The sequence below is a fragment of the Drosophila sechellia genome, chromosome 2R (genome assembly GCF_004382195.2).
Source record: "Drosophila sechellia strain sech25 chromosome 2R, ASM438219v1, whole genome shotgun sequence".
Lineage (NCBI taxonomy): Eukaryota > Metazoa > Arthropoda > Insecta > Diptera > Drosophilidae > Drosophila > Drosophila sechellia.
The window spans coordinates 3,299,746-3,313,390 of record NC_045950.1 but is presented as its reverse complement, the minus strand read 5'-3'; the positions used below and the strand labels follow the sequence as shown (position 1 = coordinate 3,313,390).

Sequence of the window (13,645 nt, the reverse complement as noted above, 5' to 3'; positions counted from 1 at the left end):
TTTATTAATTGCAACAGCCTTTCCAAATTGCCCCATTAATAGGTAAGTTAATATATTAAGTATCACTGTGGGTGGCAGCACACATAGGCCATGACAAAATATCAATCGAAAGGTATGGTAATAAACGCTAAAATCCTTTATTAGCTCTCTAATTCAGCTTTAAATTTGTTCTCATTCAGCATCGTACGAGCAAATCGTTGGTCAACAAACTTAACAAAAAAGAATGCTATCGTCGGGTTTCACAACTATCAGATACCCGTTACTCAGCTGGAAGTGCAAGCGAGAAATTTCTATATTTTTTTGGAATTATAATATGCTATAAGGCTATCATCGATAGAAATTTCCAAAACTAACACAATATCAAAAATATATCAAAAGATTTTTCAAAAGTCTTGGCGTGACAGTTTTGGGCGGTTAGTGGGCGTGGCACCATCTGTGTCTCTAAAACCTTTATTCTGAATCTCAACCTTCTAGCTTTTATATTTCTGAGATCTCGGCGGACAGACAGACGGACATGGAGAGTTCGACTCGACTATTCATCCTGAGCAAGAATATACATATATACTTTACATGGTCGGAAACTCTACCTTCTGTCTGTTGCATACTTTTGTATTTTAAATATGTGTTTACCTTTATACCCCTTACTCGATGAGTAAGAGGATATACTAGACTAAACACAAAGTATGTAGTTAAAATAGACATGTCCGCTATAATGTCCATTATAAGAACTAGAATACTGAGATTTTAATAACACCCGCGCAGCGGTAATTTTATTTAAATATAATATTTTGGTGGTTGTTTTTATCATAACCTGTAGTTTAAGAAAAGTAGAAATTTATTGAAAGTAAAGAAATTCGCTTTCAAATTTAATCCAAGGATCATTTTAAGGCACAAAATAACACTGCGACTAAAAGAAAATTTCTTCTGGTCTTTTTGAATTTCGAAAACCTTCTGTATCAAGATAATTTATTTTTAATACTAACACTTAAATTTAGCACCTAAACTGTTTATTAAAAGTTTACATCCAGGCGCAATATTTATAAAACTGTATATTTGTAAACAGGACAGCTAATAATTGTTAAATTAATACTAACTATTTCCATCTCCAAGCTCCATTTGAACTTCGTTGGTAGGACAATATTTTAGACCTTTGAAATTTCCATAAACTGAAGCCAGAGAATATATAGCAAAACCTATGAAAATGGAAGAGAAAGTTTTAAATTTAAGGTTTTTAAGATACTGCATACTCACAGATGTGCAAGAAGTGGAAAATTGAATAGGCGTCAAATTTTTGAGCGGTTTCACAGAAAATTAAGAAGAGTACTTCGGCCTCCAATAAACAGAAAGTTATAATCCAGAAGCAGAAAATAATTTTAACCTGTTAAAAAGAATGCTTAGAAAATATAGTAATTTATTTGTACCTCACCAACTTTGAATTTCAGGTAATTCAAAAAGAGTCCAGATCCCGCCAGAAAGAGTGATAAAAATTCCAAGAACATCAAAAATTCTGTAGTTCGATAAATTTCGCGATGCACTTCTGGTTGAGTAAAACGTACAATAGTATATGTAAATTCAAAAACAAGCGAAATTACAGCGCTCAGGAATAGTAAAAGTGATGCAAGGACAATGCATAGTGGCTTGCACATTTCGATGTTCTGGTTCCCTTTCAAAATTCCAACTAATAAAAGGAGGTTTTCCTCTGTTTGAGTAAACAAAATATAATAGCAGCACTTCAATTATAATTCCGCTTAATTAGTTTATGTCATTACATTCAGAAACAATAAATAACGCGAGCTAGAAGTAATTATGCACTTAAGGAAAAAGGTACATATGTATACCGAATGATATATTGTGTATTAAACACTTGCAGAGGGTATATTCATTTCAGTCAGAAGTTTGCAACACAGTGATGTGGAATGGAATGAAGACATTCAATAACGTTTTATGCTGACTGAGACTAGTTTGCGTACAAAACAGACGGACGGACATACGGACAGATATACAGAAGGATAGCTAGAACAGTGTCTCGGCTATCAGATACCCGTTATTTAGCTAATCGATATGCATGGAAGATGCACATAGTTTTTATATAGTTTTTGCGTTTTGTACACCAGCTTTGCAATGTCAAGAAAAAGCAATAATACCGTTCTATTCCGGAATTATGTATGATGTATAATGTACGATGTATGAGTATGATGTATGGTGTATCATGTACGATTTATGATGTATATATTCCAAAGAATTTAAATTTGATTCAGTTTAAGCTTTGATGTCTTACTTTAATGTCTTAATTTAAAACTAAATAAAAACACAATTCTCAATCAATTTGAATACTGAAATTAGTTATATATATTTTAATTCGGCAGGATTGTTTTAAGAAGTTAATGCCTATATACCAAATTAGATACTAGTTATCAGTTTTATCAGGAAGCACCCTGAAAATGTTTTCGATCAAGTGGTTTTTAACAATCTTTTTTGCTACCAACACGTGTAACAAAACCAAAACGAAGCTGAAGACCAGGATACCTTAGGATGAAAGGCAAAGTAATAACATTTATATATATTTATTATATATATATTTAATATTACCGTTGACTTACCGAAGAATATAATTTGCCAATTCCAAACGTGATTTTTTGTTAGAATAATAGCATAGGTCATATAAGAAATCTCAAGCACTATTAACTCAAAAGTGACAATTATCCAGGAGAACACAAAGTGGAATTCCTGAAAAATAATTAAGTGTAAGTGTTATTGATTTTATATATATTCCTTAGCTCCCTTACTGTGTAATTCGACGATACCCACAGCAATCCACTGGCGCCGACCCAAGCCGACATAAATAACATATTTTCAAAATTAACTGGTTCACATTTCTCCCAGGAATCTGTTAATCATATGGGGAGTTCGATTAGTTTGGTTCATTTGCATCCAAGTTGAATAACTTACAATATTTGAAGCAGTGCACAAGGCAAGGTAAAAATTTTGAACGTAAGTAATATGTGAATGGGAAATAAATGCCAAGTGCTAGGCAACTTAGTATTTTCGGCATTATAGTCGAAAGGTCTATGTAGACTAATAAAGTTTATTTCCGAAAACAATGGATGACTAGCCTGTAGGGGTAATAATCCTGTGATAGTTTTTTATTTATTGCCGTTTAGGTTTATTAGACAGGTTGGGGAAATTACACCGATTACTGTGTTCATTAAAGTGTAGATGCAAGCATTTCTACCCTAAAGAGTATAAATATATTTTTGATCACTAGTCTAGACTAGTTAAGTCTTTCTGGCCATGTCCGTCCGTATAACCGTCGAGACCTCGGGAACTACAAAACATGCAACTTTAGAGACGTCAAACAACGTTAAGCAAAAACCTCTTAAAAAAATAATTATTTAATTATTTTATTATTTGTTTTTTTTATAGTGTTTGGTAATTCATAAGAATATTTCTCCACACTGTGATGGTAAACTTAATAAATATTAAAAAAAAAATATATATATATTTGTTTTAACAAATCTTTGATCTTGATATTTATCTAGCAAACATCCTTCCACATGCGAGCAAAATTTTAAAATTTCGTGCTCCACTATCTGTGTAATGGGTATTTGGCAGTCGAGGTACTTAAATTTAACACTTCCCTCTTTCTTGGTAATGTAATCCACAAAGTGACAAAGGGCGCCAGGGAAATGTGCGAAGGTACACTACCAACTACATATAGTTACCAATAAAAGGCTACAACAAATTGCCTTGAATCTATTAAATGAACCGTTTCGTATACAAACTTCAAATCAAAGTTTTTTCCAAATTTCAAAATTTTTCCAAAGACGATTAATCATAACTATCATAGAAATGTTATGTGCCAAGAGGACATAAGAAGTAAAAGTAAACATTTTACAAAATATGATAAGATTCGTTAAAAAACGCTTAATTAGTGGTCGCCTTAAATAAAAGGTCTGATTCTTCTGGTGGCCTTAGGGTTCGGGAATAGCTTGCGACAGTTAGAAGGGAGACCAACATAAGCCCTGAAATAAAAAATAGAATAAAAGAGCAATATTGCATTAATCATACAAATCTATGTACCTACCGAGACCAAAGTAGTTGTGAACTTTTTCATTGGTACCCAAGTGTTCTCCTTGGAAGTCGAACAGGATCAAGTGTAGAAAAAAGCCAGCTAAAATAAAGGTCGAAGTCATCAGAAGCCACCATTGCAGATAACACAGATCCTAAACGCGAAAGTTCGGGGTTCGTGAGAGTCTTCTTAAAAAAAGGGAAGGATCCTTCGCAAACCTTAAACTTGATTACGACCATTAGGGTTCCGCACCAGCTTTGCATTGTCCACAATAAGTAGTAGTTTTCTATTCCCGAAGTGAAAACTGTGCCAAATAGATAAACATGTATTTCCTAAGTGTTAAGTTAAGCTTATAAAAGCCTTTATAACCTTGCGGTCCATGAAACCTGATATAGTAGAAATGTATTACTAAATTGGCGGCCACAAGAAATTTTATAAAAATGGCACAGATAAAAACCAGAATTTTGAAAATGTGCTCGAGCAAACAGCACATGACTGCGATACTGAGTGAACTGATCTATGCTGGCTTTTGTTGTAAACAGTAAACGGTAAACTTCAATAGAATATTAAAAAACAGAGTACACAGTAATGGCTCTAATCATCGAATTTCATTAAGGGATCAACGTAGTCGCTCAGGCAATTATACGACTCGCCATAATAGTAATAATATCGTTGGCGAGTGCACACAAATTTCAAGTGGCCGTGGAAGCAGAGAGGGTATCTAGTAATTGCAGTTCACATACGAATATATTGCTTAGTAAGCTAAAGTCGCTGCCATGACAACTTGAGGACATAACAAACCGTCTGAAGTTTTCGTTTTCAGCCCCTGAACAATTATACAAACGCAAGGGTATATAAATACATAGTAAATGCTTTATTCATAAATTTCTTATGCAATTCGAGCTCTCGATTGTTGACGCTATTTTCAAACTGAAATCTTTCCCGGAGATTCTCCTTACAAATATGAATCGAATGAACAATGTACTTACAAACATATATACCAGTATATACATATGTTTATTACAAATTTATATTTCTTTTCGCATTGGGGCTCTCAACAGTTTATAGATTATATCCTTAGTTTTAAACAAATATATCATTATTAACGTGTTTATGTTGTTAATCTGTGGGGATTCGGTTTTATAAGTAAAACGTTTGTACAAAGGCTTTGGAAATAGCTTTGTCTGCTCGTTCGATCGTTAGGTACAAAACGAATTTTACCAGAAATACGTAGGATATCAAAAATGTAAGCGTTTCATATCGCCTTAAACTAAGCTTCTTCTTGTTTTTTCCGTAACAAATATCCACTTAAATGGCTTATTTCAAGGTGTTATTGTATCCCTTTGTGTAAGTGCGTTCAACGACTGTAAAAGTTAATGAGAATGTGAGGAGTGTGTGCTACTGGATGTGAGTGTGCCTCTAGATGTGGTTGATGGATGCACCTATGGCTTAGTAGGCGTTCCGGCGCTTGTAGTTACGCACATTGTTGGCCAGGCAACAGGCAAAGATGAAGCCGATCAGCTAAAATGGATATTTGGTTAATAAACCGGCTAAAGGAACATATATTCAGCGTATAATTCTCACCTCCACTCCGATGAGGCCGATGCCCACATATTTAGCGTTCTCAGATCCAGCGGTCATTAATTCGATGAACTTTCCACGGCATCCCGGGTAGTAGTTGGCCGGGTTCAGGCACGAGCCGCTGCAACAACTGGAGGGCAGCAGTTCTCCCTTGGCAACATAGTCCAGAGCAGAGCTTGATCCGCAGCAGTGCAACTAAAGATTGCGTTGCGAAGTCATAAATATGGAAAATTCTTGGTTTTTGAAGCACTTACCGATTTCTGAATGGTATCGAAGACACCATCCTTATGAGTAGAGTCTGCCATCCATGCATTCTCGATAACTTTTCCCATTGCGTTCTCAAACTTCTCCTTGTTGGTAAACAGCAGAATAACGAGCGTCAGCTGCAGGATCAGCAGGATCAGCAAGAAGACGGCATAGCTCATGGTCATGCAGACGGATTCGCGAATGGCACCGCAGCATCCCAGGAATGAAATGAAGACCACAATCGAGCCCAAGCTGATAAGAATGATCGGCATGAGAGCCTGTGGCGGGAAGCCCACTTGTCCATTAACTTCGATTGTACCGATGCTTTTCAGAATCAGCACGCCATAAACAATGCTCAAGATGCCGATAATCTGTAGGTGAAGAGAAACGAAGGGTAAGACATAGTTTTAACTTAGTAATTAAATGAACTAATGACAAGACGTAACAGATACATAAGATACGCACTGCATTTTCACTTCCCACAAACAGCTCTAAATATAGTTCAAATTAATCAGCTCGCTCTCGTTTATTTTAATTGAAAGTGCCGGAGTGGAAGAACTTTCGCAATTACCATGCTAAAAAGACTTAATTACCACAGAACCCAGTTGCTGACCTCAGGGATTCCTGGTCAGGCTCATGCACGCCATAAGCGGCGCATGGTTCATGATAATTAAAATAAGTAAGCGCGTTACGTAATTCCCCACTGAAATAGTTTGCTACCACCACAATATTGGTATCTGTCCAAGAGTATTTGCTGGCCAAACAAGGCTAAGACCGTCCGATCCGCTCGGATAAGATAAGGCAGCCCAAGATGAGAACTGAAAGCCAGCCGAGCGCCGCGCATCCCGTGACATTCACACATGACAAGGCCACGGAAATCTCGACCAATTCTGCGGTACACCGTAGTTTTTGATTTTACGGCGGGGCTCAGTTCAGCTGGTCAGACAATGCAAATCAACTTTGATCTTTCGACTTGCAGCCCCAATTACGCGGTCGGTCATCAATTGAATCTGCTTGATTTCATTATGTGTGCATGATGCTCGCGGCCACTGTATCTGTATTTCTGTATTTATATCTACGTGGCGTGTGGGCTGCCTGGCTGTAGCTCCGCAGATCGAGAACTCGAGCGGCTGTGCGCGAGGAGCTTTGAATGCAATGTGGGCAGCGGAGGCAGCTGGATGTGATTCCGTGTCAAAATCGAACCAAAAGTATTTCAAAATCCGAACAAAAGAAAGCAAAACCCCGGCACTCCGCTAATTGTTCCACTTTGCCAGCACCAATAAACAAAATGCGACATGAAAACAAGAGTTTTCGTTGGAAAACCTGTTTGCATCCGCCAACTTTTCCTCCCCAGCTTTTACTCATTTCAGCCCGATTTCGGCTAACGAGGACATTACACAATCCGCATAAATATGGCCGGGACAATGCTGTTGCCACATTTCGCCCAAAACTGTCGGCGACAGCTTCAATGACGTCACACTGGAATGAGAATACAATGCAAATTGCTTTTGCAAATACCAGAAAGCCCGAAGCAAGGGTCTGAGATCATATTGCCGACCAAAAAAAGCACAAAATTAAACAGAAAAACAACCCTCAAGGGAAACGAAAATAGTTGAGAGTTTTGCGTACCGCAATAAAAAGATAGATATATATTTATTAATGTGCGGAACCACACCCAACCATGTGAATGGCTCGATTGGCGCCAAACTGACTGCATCCTCGAATCGAACGAGTAAACTTGAAGTGAGTGTGCTTAGGTAGGTGGGGGGCACAACAGTTTTAGGCTAGCCGATGAGCAACAGGACATATGCGTGATGGGAATGCTCAAATGCAAGATTAAAGTGTACATTTTAATTGGCGTAGTCATGCAATGGATATATATGTCACGCTGCATCGAACACTGATGAATAGATATATACACTATCTCAAAGCCTTTTGCATTTAAAGGGATTTTTTTTGATGTTTCACAGAAATCTGGATATAAAACCTTGTGCACCCAAGAGAAAATTCAAGCGAAGAACTATCTTAGCTACATTATATGGTGGCTAATAGCAGATCATCAGCCTCTACCTTAGTCTGCATACAATTATTACTTTGGTACAAGTCTCGTACCCTAGAATCTGAATCACTTTCCCAATACCACTCCAATAAAGTACATTCCTTAGAAAAGCTGAAACTCAACAATTGACACGTGTCATCGGAAAACATTCGGTGCGATTTTCGATATTCTGTTTGGCTTTGGCTAAACGGATAAGTAAATATTTACTCCAGAAGTTGTTTGCACCACGCCTTGTGGCACAGGAAACGGCTATCGACGAGCTGAATGCAGGTCATTCAATACCAGTCGGCCTTACACTCATGGCCGGCACTGCACGCCCTTTTGCCAGCGCAGCAGCTGTGACTGACTTGTTGCGCTAATTATGGCAATACAGGTTTGTCATATGTTCTAGCCCACTTTTTGCCAAGGAACTGGGAAAACCCGCTCACACAGACTGGGGAGTACTTCAATAACTTATACTTTACTAAACTTTCAATGTGAATAATGCAATTTTCTTGGGATAGTGGAAAGAAACGTTTTATCATTCTGACAGTAATCGCGAGTGGTTTTTCTCAACATTTTTCTGACAAACTGCGAACTGTTGTTCTGCCATTTTGTTTGTCGCTGCTGTTTTTCAAGCGTGGCGGCGGCAGCTTTTTCACTTTTAGCTGTAGTGGTTCTCGGCGAGCTCTGAAAGCGGCTTGTTAATTTATTTGGCTTGTCTGTCAAGTGTGCTATGTACTCGGCTATATACTCGATCGGGCCAGATAAATATCAACACGGCTCGCTGTAAGTGTAGACCGCGTATATGTACTACAAACTTCGGCTCTGCCAACCAGTTGATTGCTGTTGCCTTTGTTTTATCGCTCTTCTTTCTCTAGAGCAACAAGTTTTTATGTAGGTCCCCGCTTTGGTTCTTTCTGCTCATTTACCTACTTATGTACAAGTATGTTTGGGCCACAGGTGCGGGCAAATCAAAAGGTCTTTACTTATACTCCAAACTATTAAGCCTACTTCAGCATACTTCACCAACATTAGCCAAAAAGAGTAATAGATAATAATTGCTGGTAATACTCCGTTTATAAAATTTTATGTTGTGGCATTTTTCAGCATTGTTGATAACATTTTGACCGCAGCTGTATCATTTTATATTTATAATTCGTTTCGCTTTTCGGTTTGTTGCTTCACGTTAGTGACTCACATTGCCCGTGTTTTTGCAGGCACCTTTGCGAATGCAAAGTATTCAAAAATTTACGATGAGTATAACATCATTTCCTTAATTATTATTTTAACCGCAGTTTACAGGGTTTTTGTCCGGCAAGGCTATCACGTGTGTGTTCGTGGGAGTGCTCAAAGCCCATTTGAGCCCAAAAACTCTACTTCAAAAATGCGCTGAGCGCGAACCTGCAATCGTGTTTATAAGAGTTTAACATTACACAGATATGATAAATGAAATCGTATCTATTTATCATTTCTAACCAGAAAGTGTTTACGTACTCAATTTTGAAGCAAGGGATTTGAAATTATTTTAAAATACCATAATTATAACTCTTCAATAAGTTCTAAATTGATCCATATTGGTGAACCTATTAAGTTATTTTATGTATTTATATAAATACATATCAAAATATTTGTATACATCTTCCTGTTTTATTATAATATGAATAGATAATAACATTTTTTTAGCATAGCCGGAACTTCAAATGTAACTAAGGAAATGTTAGTCTTTTTTGAATTAGCGGAAATCCTCTCGGGAACTCAGATAAACATTTTTGACTGTTACGAATTTTTTTATTTTCCTTGCAAATCCCAGCAAATTTTTATTTCTGCTTCTCAGAACCGAGGAGTTTCGCACCGAAAGCTAACCGTCCAGTTGCTGGAATGGAAGCTGAACAGAAGGCGTCGGCGATGACATCACCAGAGTTCAATAACGAGTCTGAGAGACTGAATCAGCGGGCTAACAACAGAAAAGCACGAGTTCTCGACTTCTCAATGCGCCGCCTCTGTTCCCAGGGTTATATTACTAAAGTTTCAATATATCTATATTTATATACATATGTACCTGGATTTATCAGAGAATACTCAACACACTGTATGCACAATGCACACGTTGTATGCGAATGAATTTATCGACTCTTATTTCCACAGCACTTTCGTAACATAGTGTCCCATTTTGGCTTTCACGCAACTCTTTTGTACCGGTTTCGATTTCGGCGGTTATAAACCAGAAACGTAAACATAATCGAGACACACACATATGTATACTTATGTACTCACCGACACAATGGTGTTGAATATGAAGAGGATGTATTTGACCATAGACGTGCCGCAGTCCATCTTGATGTTGCTTCACTGTACCGTCTGGAAGGGGAAGCGAAAGAGCGCAATCGAATGCGTCGTATTAAAACGGGTGTGCAAATGAATCAATTGGCAGGCTAAGTGTACATTTACAAGCGATAATCACGTAAATAGATGAAATACACATGGGATTGTCGGGGGAAAAGAAATAAGACTGATAGAGAGGGCTGCTGCTTGTGGCCAGTGGCGATAAGGCTTTCAGAAGCATCCCATTACTACCCCGTTCCGAATTCGTTGCCCGGGCAACAACAAAGACAATAACAAATGCAGCGTGCCCACTGCGGCACCAACAACAACAACAACAATGCGGACAACAAACAACGAAGGCCGCGTCAATGGGGCTCGAAGATTCAAGTGGGGAAAATGGGAAAAGTTCACTGCACTCTGTCAAGGAGAAGAGGAAGCGCAGCATACGCTTCACCCTCCGCCCCGCACTCCTTGCACAACACTTTTCCACACGTACTACGCAGTCTTTTGTTTTCCTGCCTTCTCCTTCGCCACGTCCTTCTTTGCACTGCTTCTTCTTCCCAACCACTTTTCGCGGAGTGCAGCATCATCTAATTTTATTTTTGTGCTCTGGCGAGCTGGGAGCGCCAAACGAACACCACTCGTTTCGTTGAAGCTCTCTGGCTAATTCCGAGAATTTCGCTACGTTTAATTGGTCTAGTTTAGAGCGCATCATTACCTTCGCCTTTAAATTATCACCAAGTTAAATTCCCACGAAATGCGCGTTCGTTCAAGTCGAACAACTTTTTGTTAGTCAGTGTGACCGTGGCGGGAGCGCTCTTATAAGCCCCTATTCGCCAAAGCAAGCCCTAAATATGCCAGCAAAAGCCAGCACAGCCAGGGAACTTTGATAAGGAGCGAAACTTCGGTAACTGCTTATTAATTTCACATTCCCACTAGATATTACACCTTGTTCCAACCGAGCCACATTAATCGTACATTATTAAGTTTTACTAAAAATTTTTGGTGATTTAGTATATTGTAAGTAAGTTAACTACCGTTGACCTGCTACTAATTTTTCCAAAATAAGTTACGTGTGCTTCTAACCTAACTTTTTTTAATATCAAAATAACTATGTCTTATCAAGAGCTGTTTGAAATATTAGTACACCTGTACGAATGTACCACGAAACCGGCCATTTGGTACCTAGGTACTTTTGGGGAAATCGTTTCCATTGCAGCAACGCTTTTCTTATCGCCGCTTAAGTCTAGCAGAGCTTTTAGCGATAGGAAATGCGCTCAAAAAAATATTGCTATATATCAGACTTTTTCAGTATCAAGCGGACCACGAACGAAATCACATCGAACGACTTGCTCTTAAATCGAAAAAAAGTGAAATAAAATACATGTCAGCAATGGATTGCGGCGGCGTCTTTGTGAAATATGTGCTGTTCATATTCAACATACTGTTTGTGGTAAGACTCTACGTCCTCAAGAGATACAAAGATCAGCAATAGTGAAAAAGTGGCTGGTATCTTATCTGGCAAAAAATGACAAATAAACTCTCGAAGCTCAAGATTCCGTCCGAAGAGCCATGGATACTCATTTCAAAAGTTATCTTATCGAAAAATACTGGGAAAAGTGGTTAGAAGTGGTAAGAAACCTGGCAATCTTTAAATAAATCATTGCATGCCAATGCCGAACGTAATTACGGCTAATGAGCCGAAACACAGTTGTCGGAAAACACATTGTACTCGGAAAGATAAGGGCATGAGTAATACCATACGTTCGTAGTCAATTTTCGGAACCACACCTCTCAAAGATCTGTGGACCACATAGTATTCGTGATGAAATTGTTTACAGCCTCCCAGCGACGCAAGCAATGAGTCGATCGCAAATCGCAGTGAAGCAAATGCTAGTTAGGATTGGGTTCTTACATAATGGATTATCAATCCGCTCTAATTTGAACACAAGCCAAATGTATGACACTCAGAACACAGTAACTTGGAGCTTGGGCGGGGTGACTGTTATCCAATAGGCCTGATTCACCACCCACCATGAGTGGTGCCGAAACCACTGACTAACTAGCACACTCTTCGTCTTTCCACCTTAGATATGCGGCATTTTGCTTATCACCTTCGGCTCCATCATGGTGTCCACCATAAAGGACTTCTCGGGCGTCGGCGAGACCTTCACGGCCAACAGCGTGGCCATCATCATCCTGGTCCTTGGCTGCGTCGTCTTCCTGGTGGCCTTCATGGGATGCTGCGGCGCCATTCGCGAGAATGCCTGTGCTCTGACTTCGGTAGGTGACCACGATGCACGCCCTGCTAGGTGCAACAATTGAATCTATCCCTCTGTCCCTCTATGCTTTCAGTACTCTGTGGTCATGCTGGTGCTGCTGGTCAGTCAGCTGGCCCTCATTATCTACGTGTGGGTGGACCATGTGCAGATACAGCAATCCCTGGAGAAGATCGTCCAGACCATCTGGGATCAACGCAAGACCGATGCCCTGCTCATGGACACACTGCAGCGATCGGTGAGTTCTGCTGCCCCTCAAGCATTACATTGTGGATTCTTTTTGTTATTTAAGTGATATTCAATGAAGATTGTCTACCTACTGTGTTGTTCCACATTCATAAAGATAGCTTAACCGAAAATATGCTCTGATTCCAGTTCAAGTGCTGCGGCTTGAACGGCTTCTCTGATTACGGCATTACGTATCCCGCCTCCTGCTGCGACTCGCCCTCCAATGGAACCTGCGGACTAGCCCAAGTCATGTCGCGATCCAGTTGCCTGAGAGCCGTCGATTCCTTCTGGGACACCAACGTGAGCATCATCAAGTACGCTGGCCTGGGTGTGACTGCTGTCGAGGTGAGGATTGAATAGGATGTTCTGCGAATTCGACAAACTGACTGGTACTTCTTTCAGCTTGTGGCCTTCATTTTCGCCTGCTGCCTGGCCAATCAGACCCGCAACTCTCAGAGACGCCAGAACTACTAAACGATGAAGCGCCATTAGGATTATCTCCCAACCCATTTTAACGTCATAAAGTCAATATGAATAAATAAAACAAAGTGCTTCGCATGCTTACTCTATATAATTGCGACATTTGATAGTTTATGATCCTAACAAGGGCATTTCCCGATAAGGTAAATAAGGAAATGGAATACCTCGACTAATAGATACTCCTTAGTAAGCCAATGAGAGTGCAAGAGAGATCGAGATATGAAAACGGCAAGGGAACTTCATTTTCAATAGCATACAAGCGCCACCTAGCGGTCACATTTGTAGATCACAACGCCCTTGTTAGCATTAGTATCTAGAATCATGGAGTAAGTACACATCATATCCCGGTTTTGTAGTTTGAGGTGAATTTTGGGGAAAAAAAAGTTTCTTCAATAACTC

The 13,645-nt window shown here is 39.2% G+C and overlaps 4 protein-coding genes and 1 long non-coding RNA gene across 6 annotated transcripts; 1 reads left to right on the top strand and 4 right to left on the bottom strand.

The window, feature by feature from the left end:
• Positions 1 to 853: 853 nt before the first annotated feature.
• LOC116800399 lies at positions 854 to 3,059 on the bottom strand. Its single transcript, XM_032715114.1, has 6 exons — positions 2,950 to 3,059; positions 2,787 to 2,887; positions 2,601 to 2,727; positions 1,431 to 2,526; positions 1,252 to 1,378; positions 854 to 1,193 (listed from the first exon to the last, which is right to left on the bottom strand). Exons 1-4 carry the CDS (start codon positions 3,050 to 3,052, stop codon positions 2,408 to 2,410), a joined length of 450 nt encoding a protein of 149 aa, XP_032571005.1. The 5' UTR covers positions 3,053 to 3,059; the 3' UTR covers positions 854 to 1,193; positions 1,252 to 1,378; positions 1,431 to 2,407.
• A 69-nt stretch (positions 3,060 to 3,128) lies between these two features.
• Positions 3,129 to 4,765, bottom strand: LOC116800400. 2 transcript variants are annotated; one of them, XM_032715115.1, is made up of 4 exons: positions 4,439 to 4,762; positions 4,288 to 4,373; positions 4,085 to 4,223; positions 3,129 to 4,022 (listed from the first exon to the last, which is right to left on the bottom strand). In XM_032715115.1, exons 1-4 carry the CDS (start codon positions 4,560 to 4,562, stop codon positions 3,925 to 3,927), a joined length of 447 nt encoding a protein of 148 aa, XP_032571006.1. In that variant the 5' UTR covers positions 4,563 to 4,762; the 3' UTR covers positions 3,129 to 3,924. The 2 variants fall into 2 exon arrangements, with proteins under 2 accessions (XP_032571006.1, XP_032571007.1); XM_032715116.1 differs by having other exon boundaries at positions 4,288 to 4,765.
• Positions 4,766 to 4,928: 163 nt separating this feature from the next.
• On the bottom strand, positions 4,929 to 11,083 carry LOC6607930 (23 kDa integral membrane protein). Its single transcript, XM_002032644.2, has 5 exons — positions 10,978 to 11,083; positions 10,212 to 10,295; positions 5,905 to 6,267; positions 5,654 to 5,845; positions 4,929 to 5,590 (listed from the first exon to the last, which is right to left on the bottom strand). The coding sequence occupies exons 2-5, from the start codon at positions 10,269 to 10,271 to the stop codon at positions 5,519 to 5,521; spliced, it is 687 nt and encodes a 228-aa protein (XP_002032680.1). The 5' UTR covers positions 10,272 to 10,295; positions 10,978 to 11,083; the 3' UTR covers positions 4,929 to 5,518.
• LOC116800401 lies at positions 7,509 to 10,205 on the bottom strand. Its single transcript, XR_004361336.1, has 2 exons — positions 9,997 to 10,205; positions 7,509 to 9,937 (listed from the first exon to the last, which is right to left on the bottom strand). It is a non-coding gene; the product is annotated as an uncharacterized LOC116800401 (long non-coding RNA).
• A 486-nt stretch (positions 11,084 to 11,569) lies between the features above and the next one.
• Positions 11,570 to 13,340, top strand: LOC6607929 (23 kDa integral membrane protein). The gene is made up of 5 exons (XM_002032643.2): positions 11,570 to 11,712; positions 12,351 to 12,542; positions 12,615 to 12,776; positions 12,914 to 13,111; positions 13,169 to 13,340. Exons 1-5 carry the CDS (start codon positions 11,644 to 11,646, stop codon positions 13,238 to 13,240), a joined length of 693 nt encoding a protein of 230 aa, XP_002032679.2. The 5' UTR covers positions 11,570 to 11,643; the 3' UTR covers positions 13,241 to 13,340.
• Positions 13,341 to 13,645: the final 305 nt, after the last annotated feature.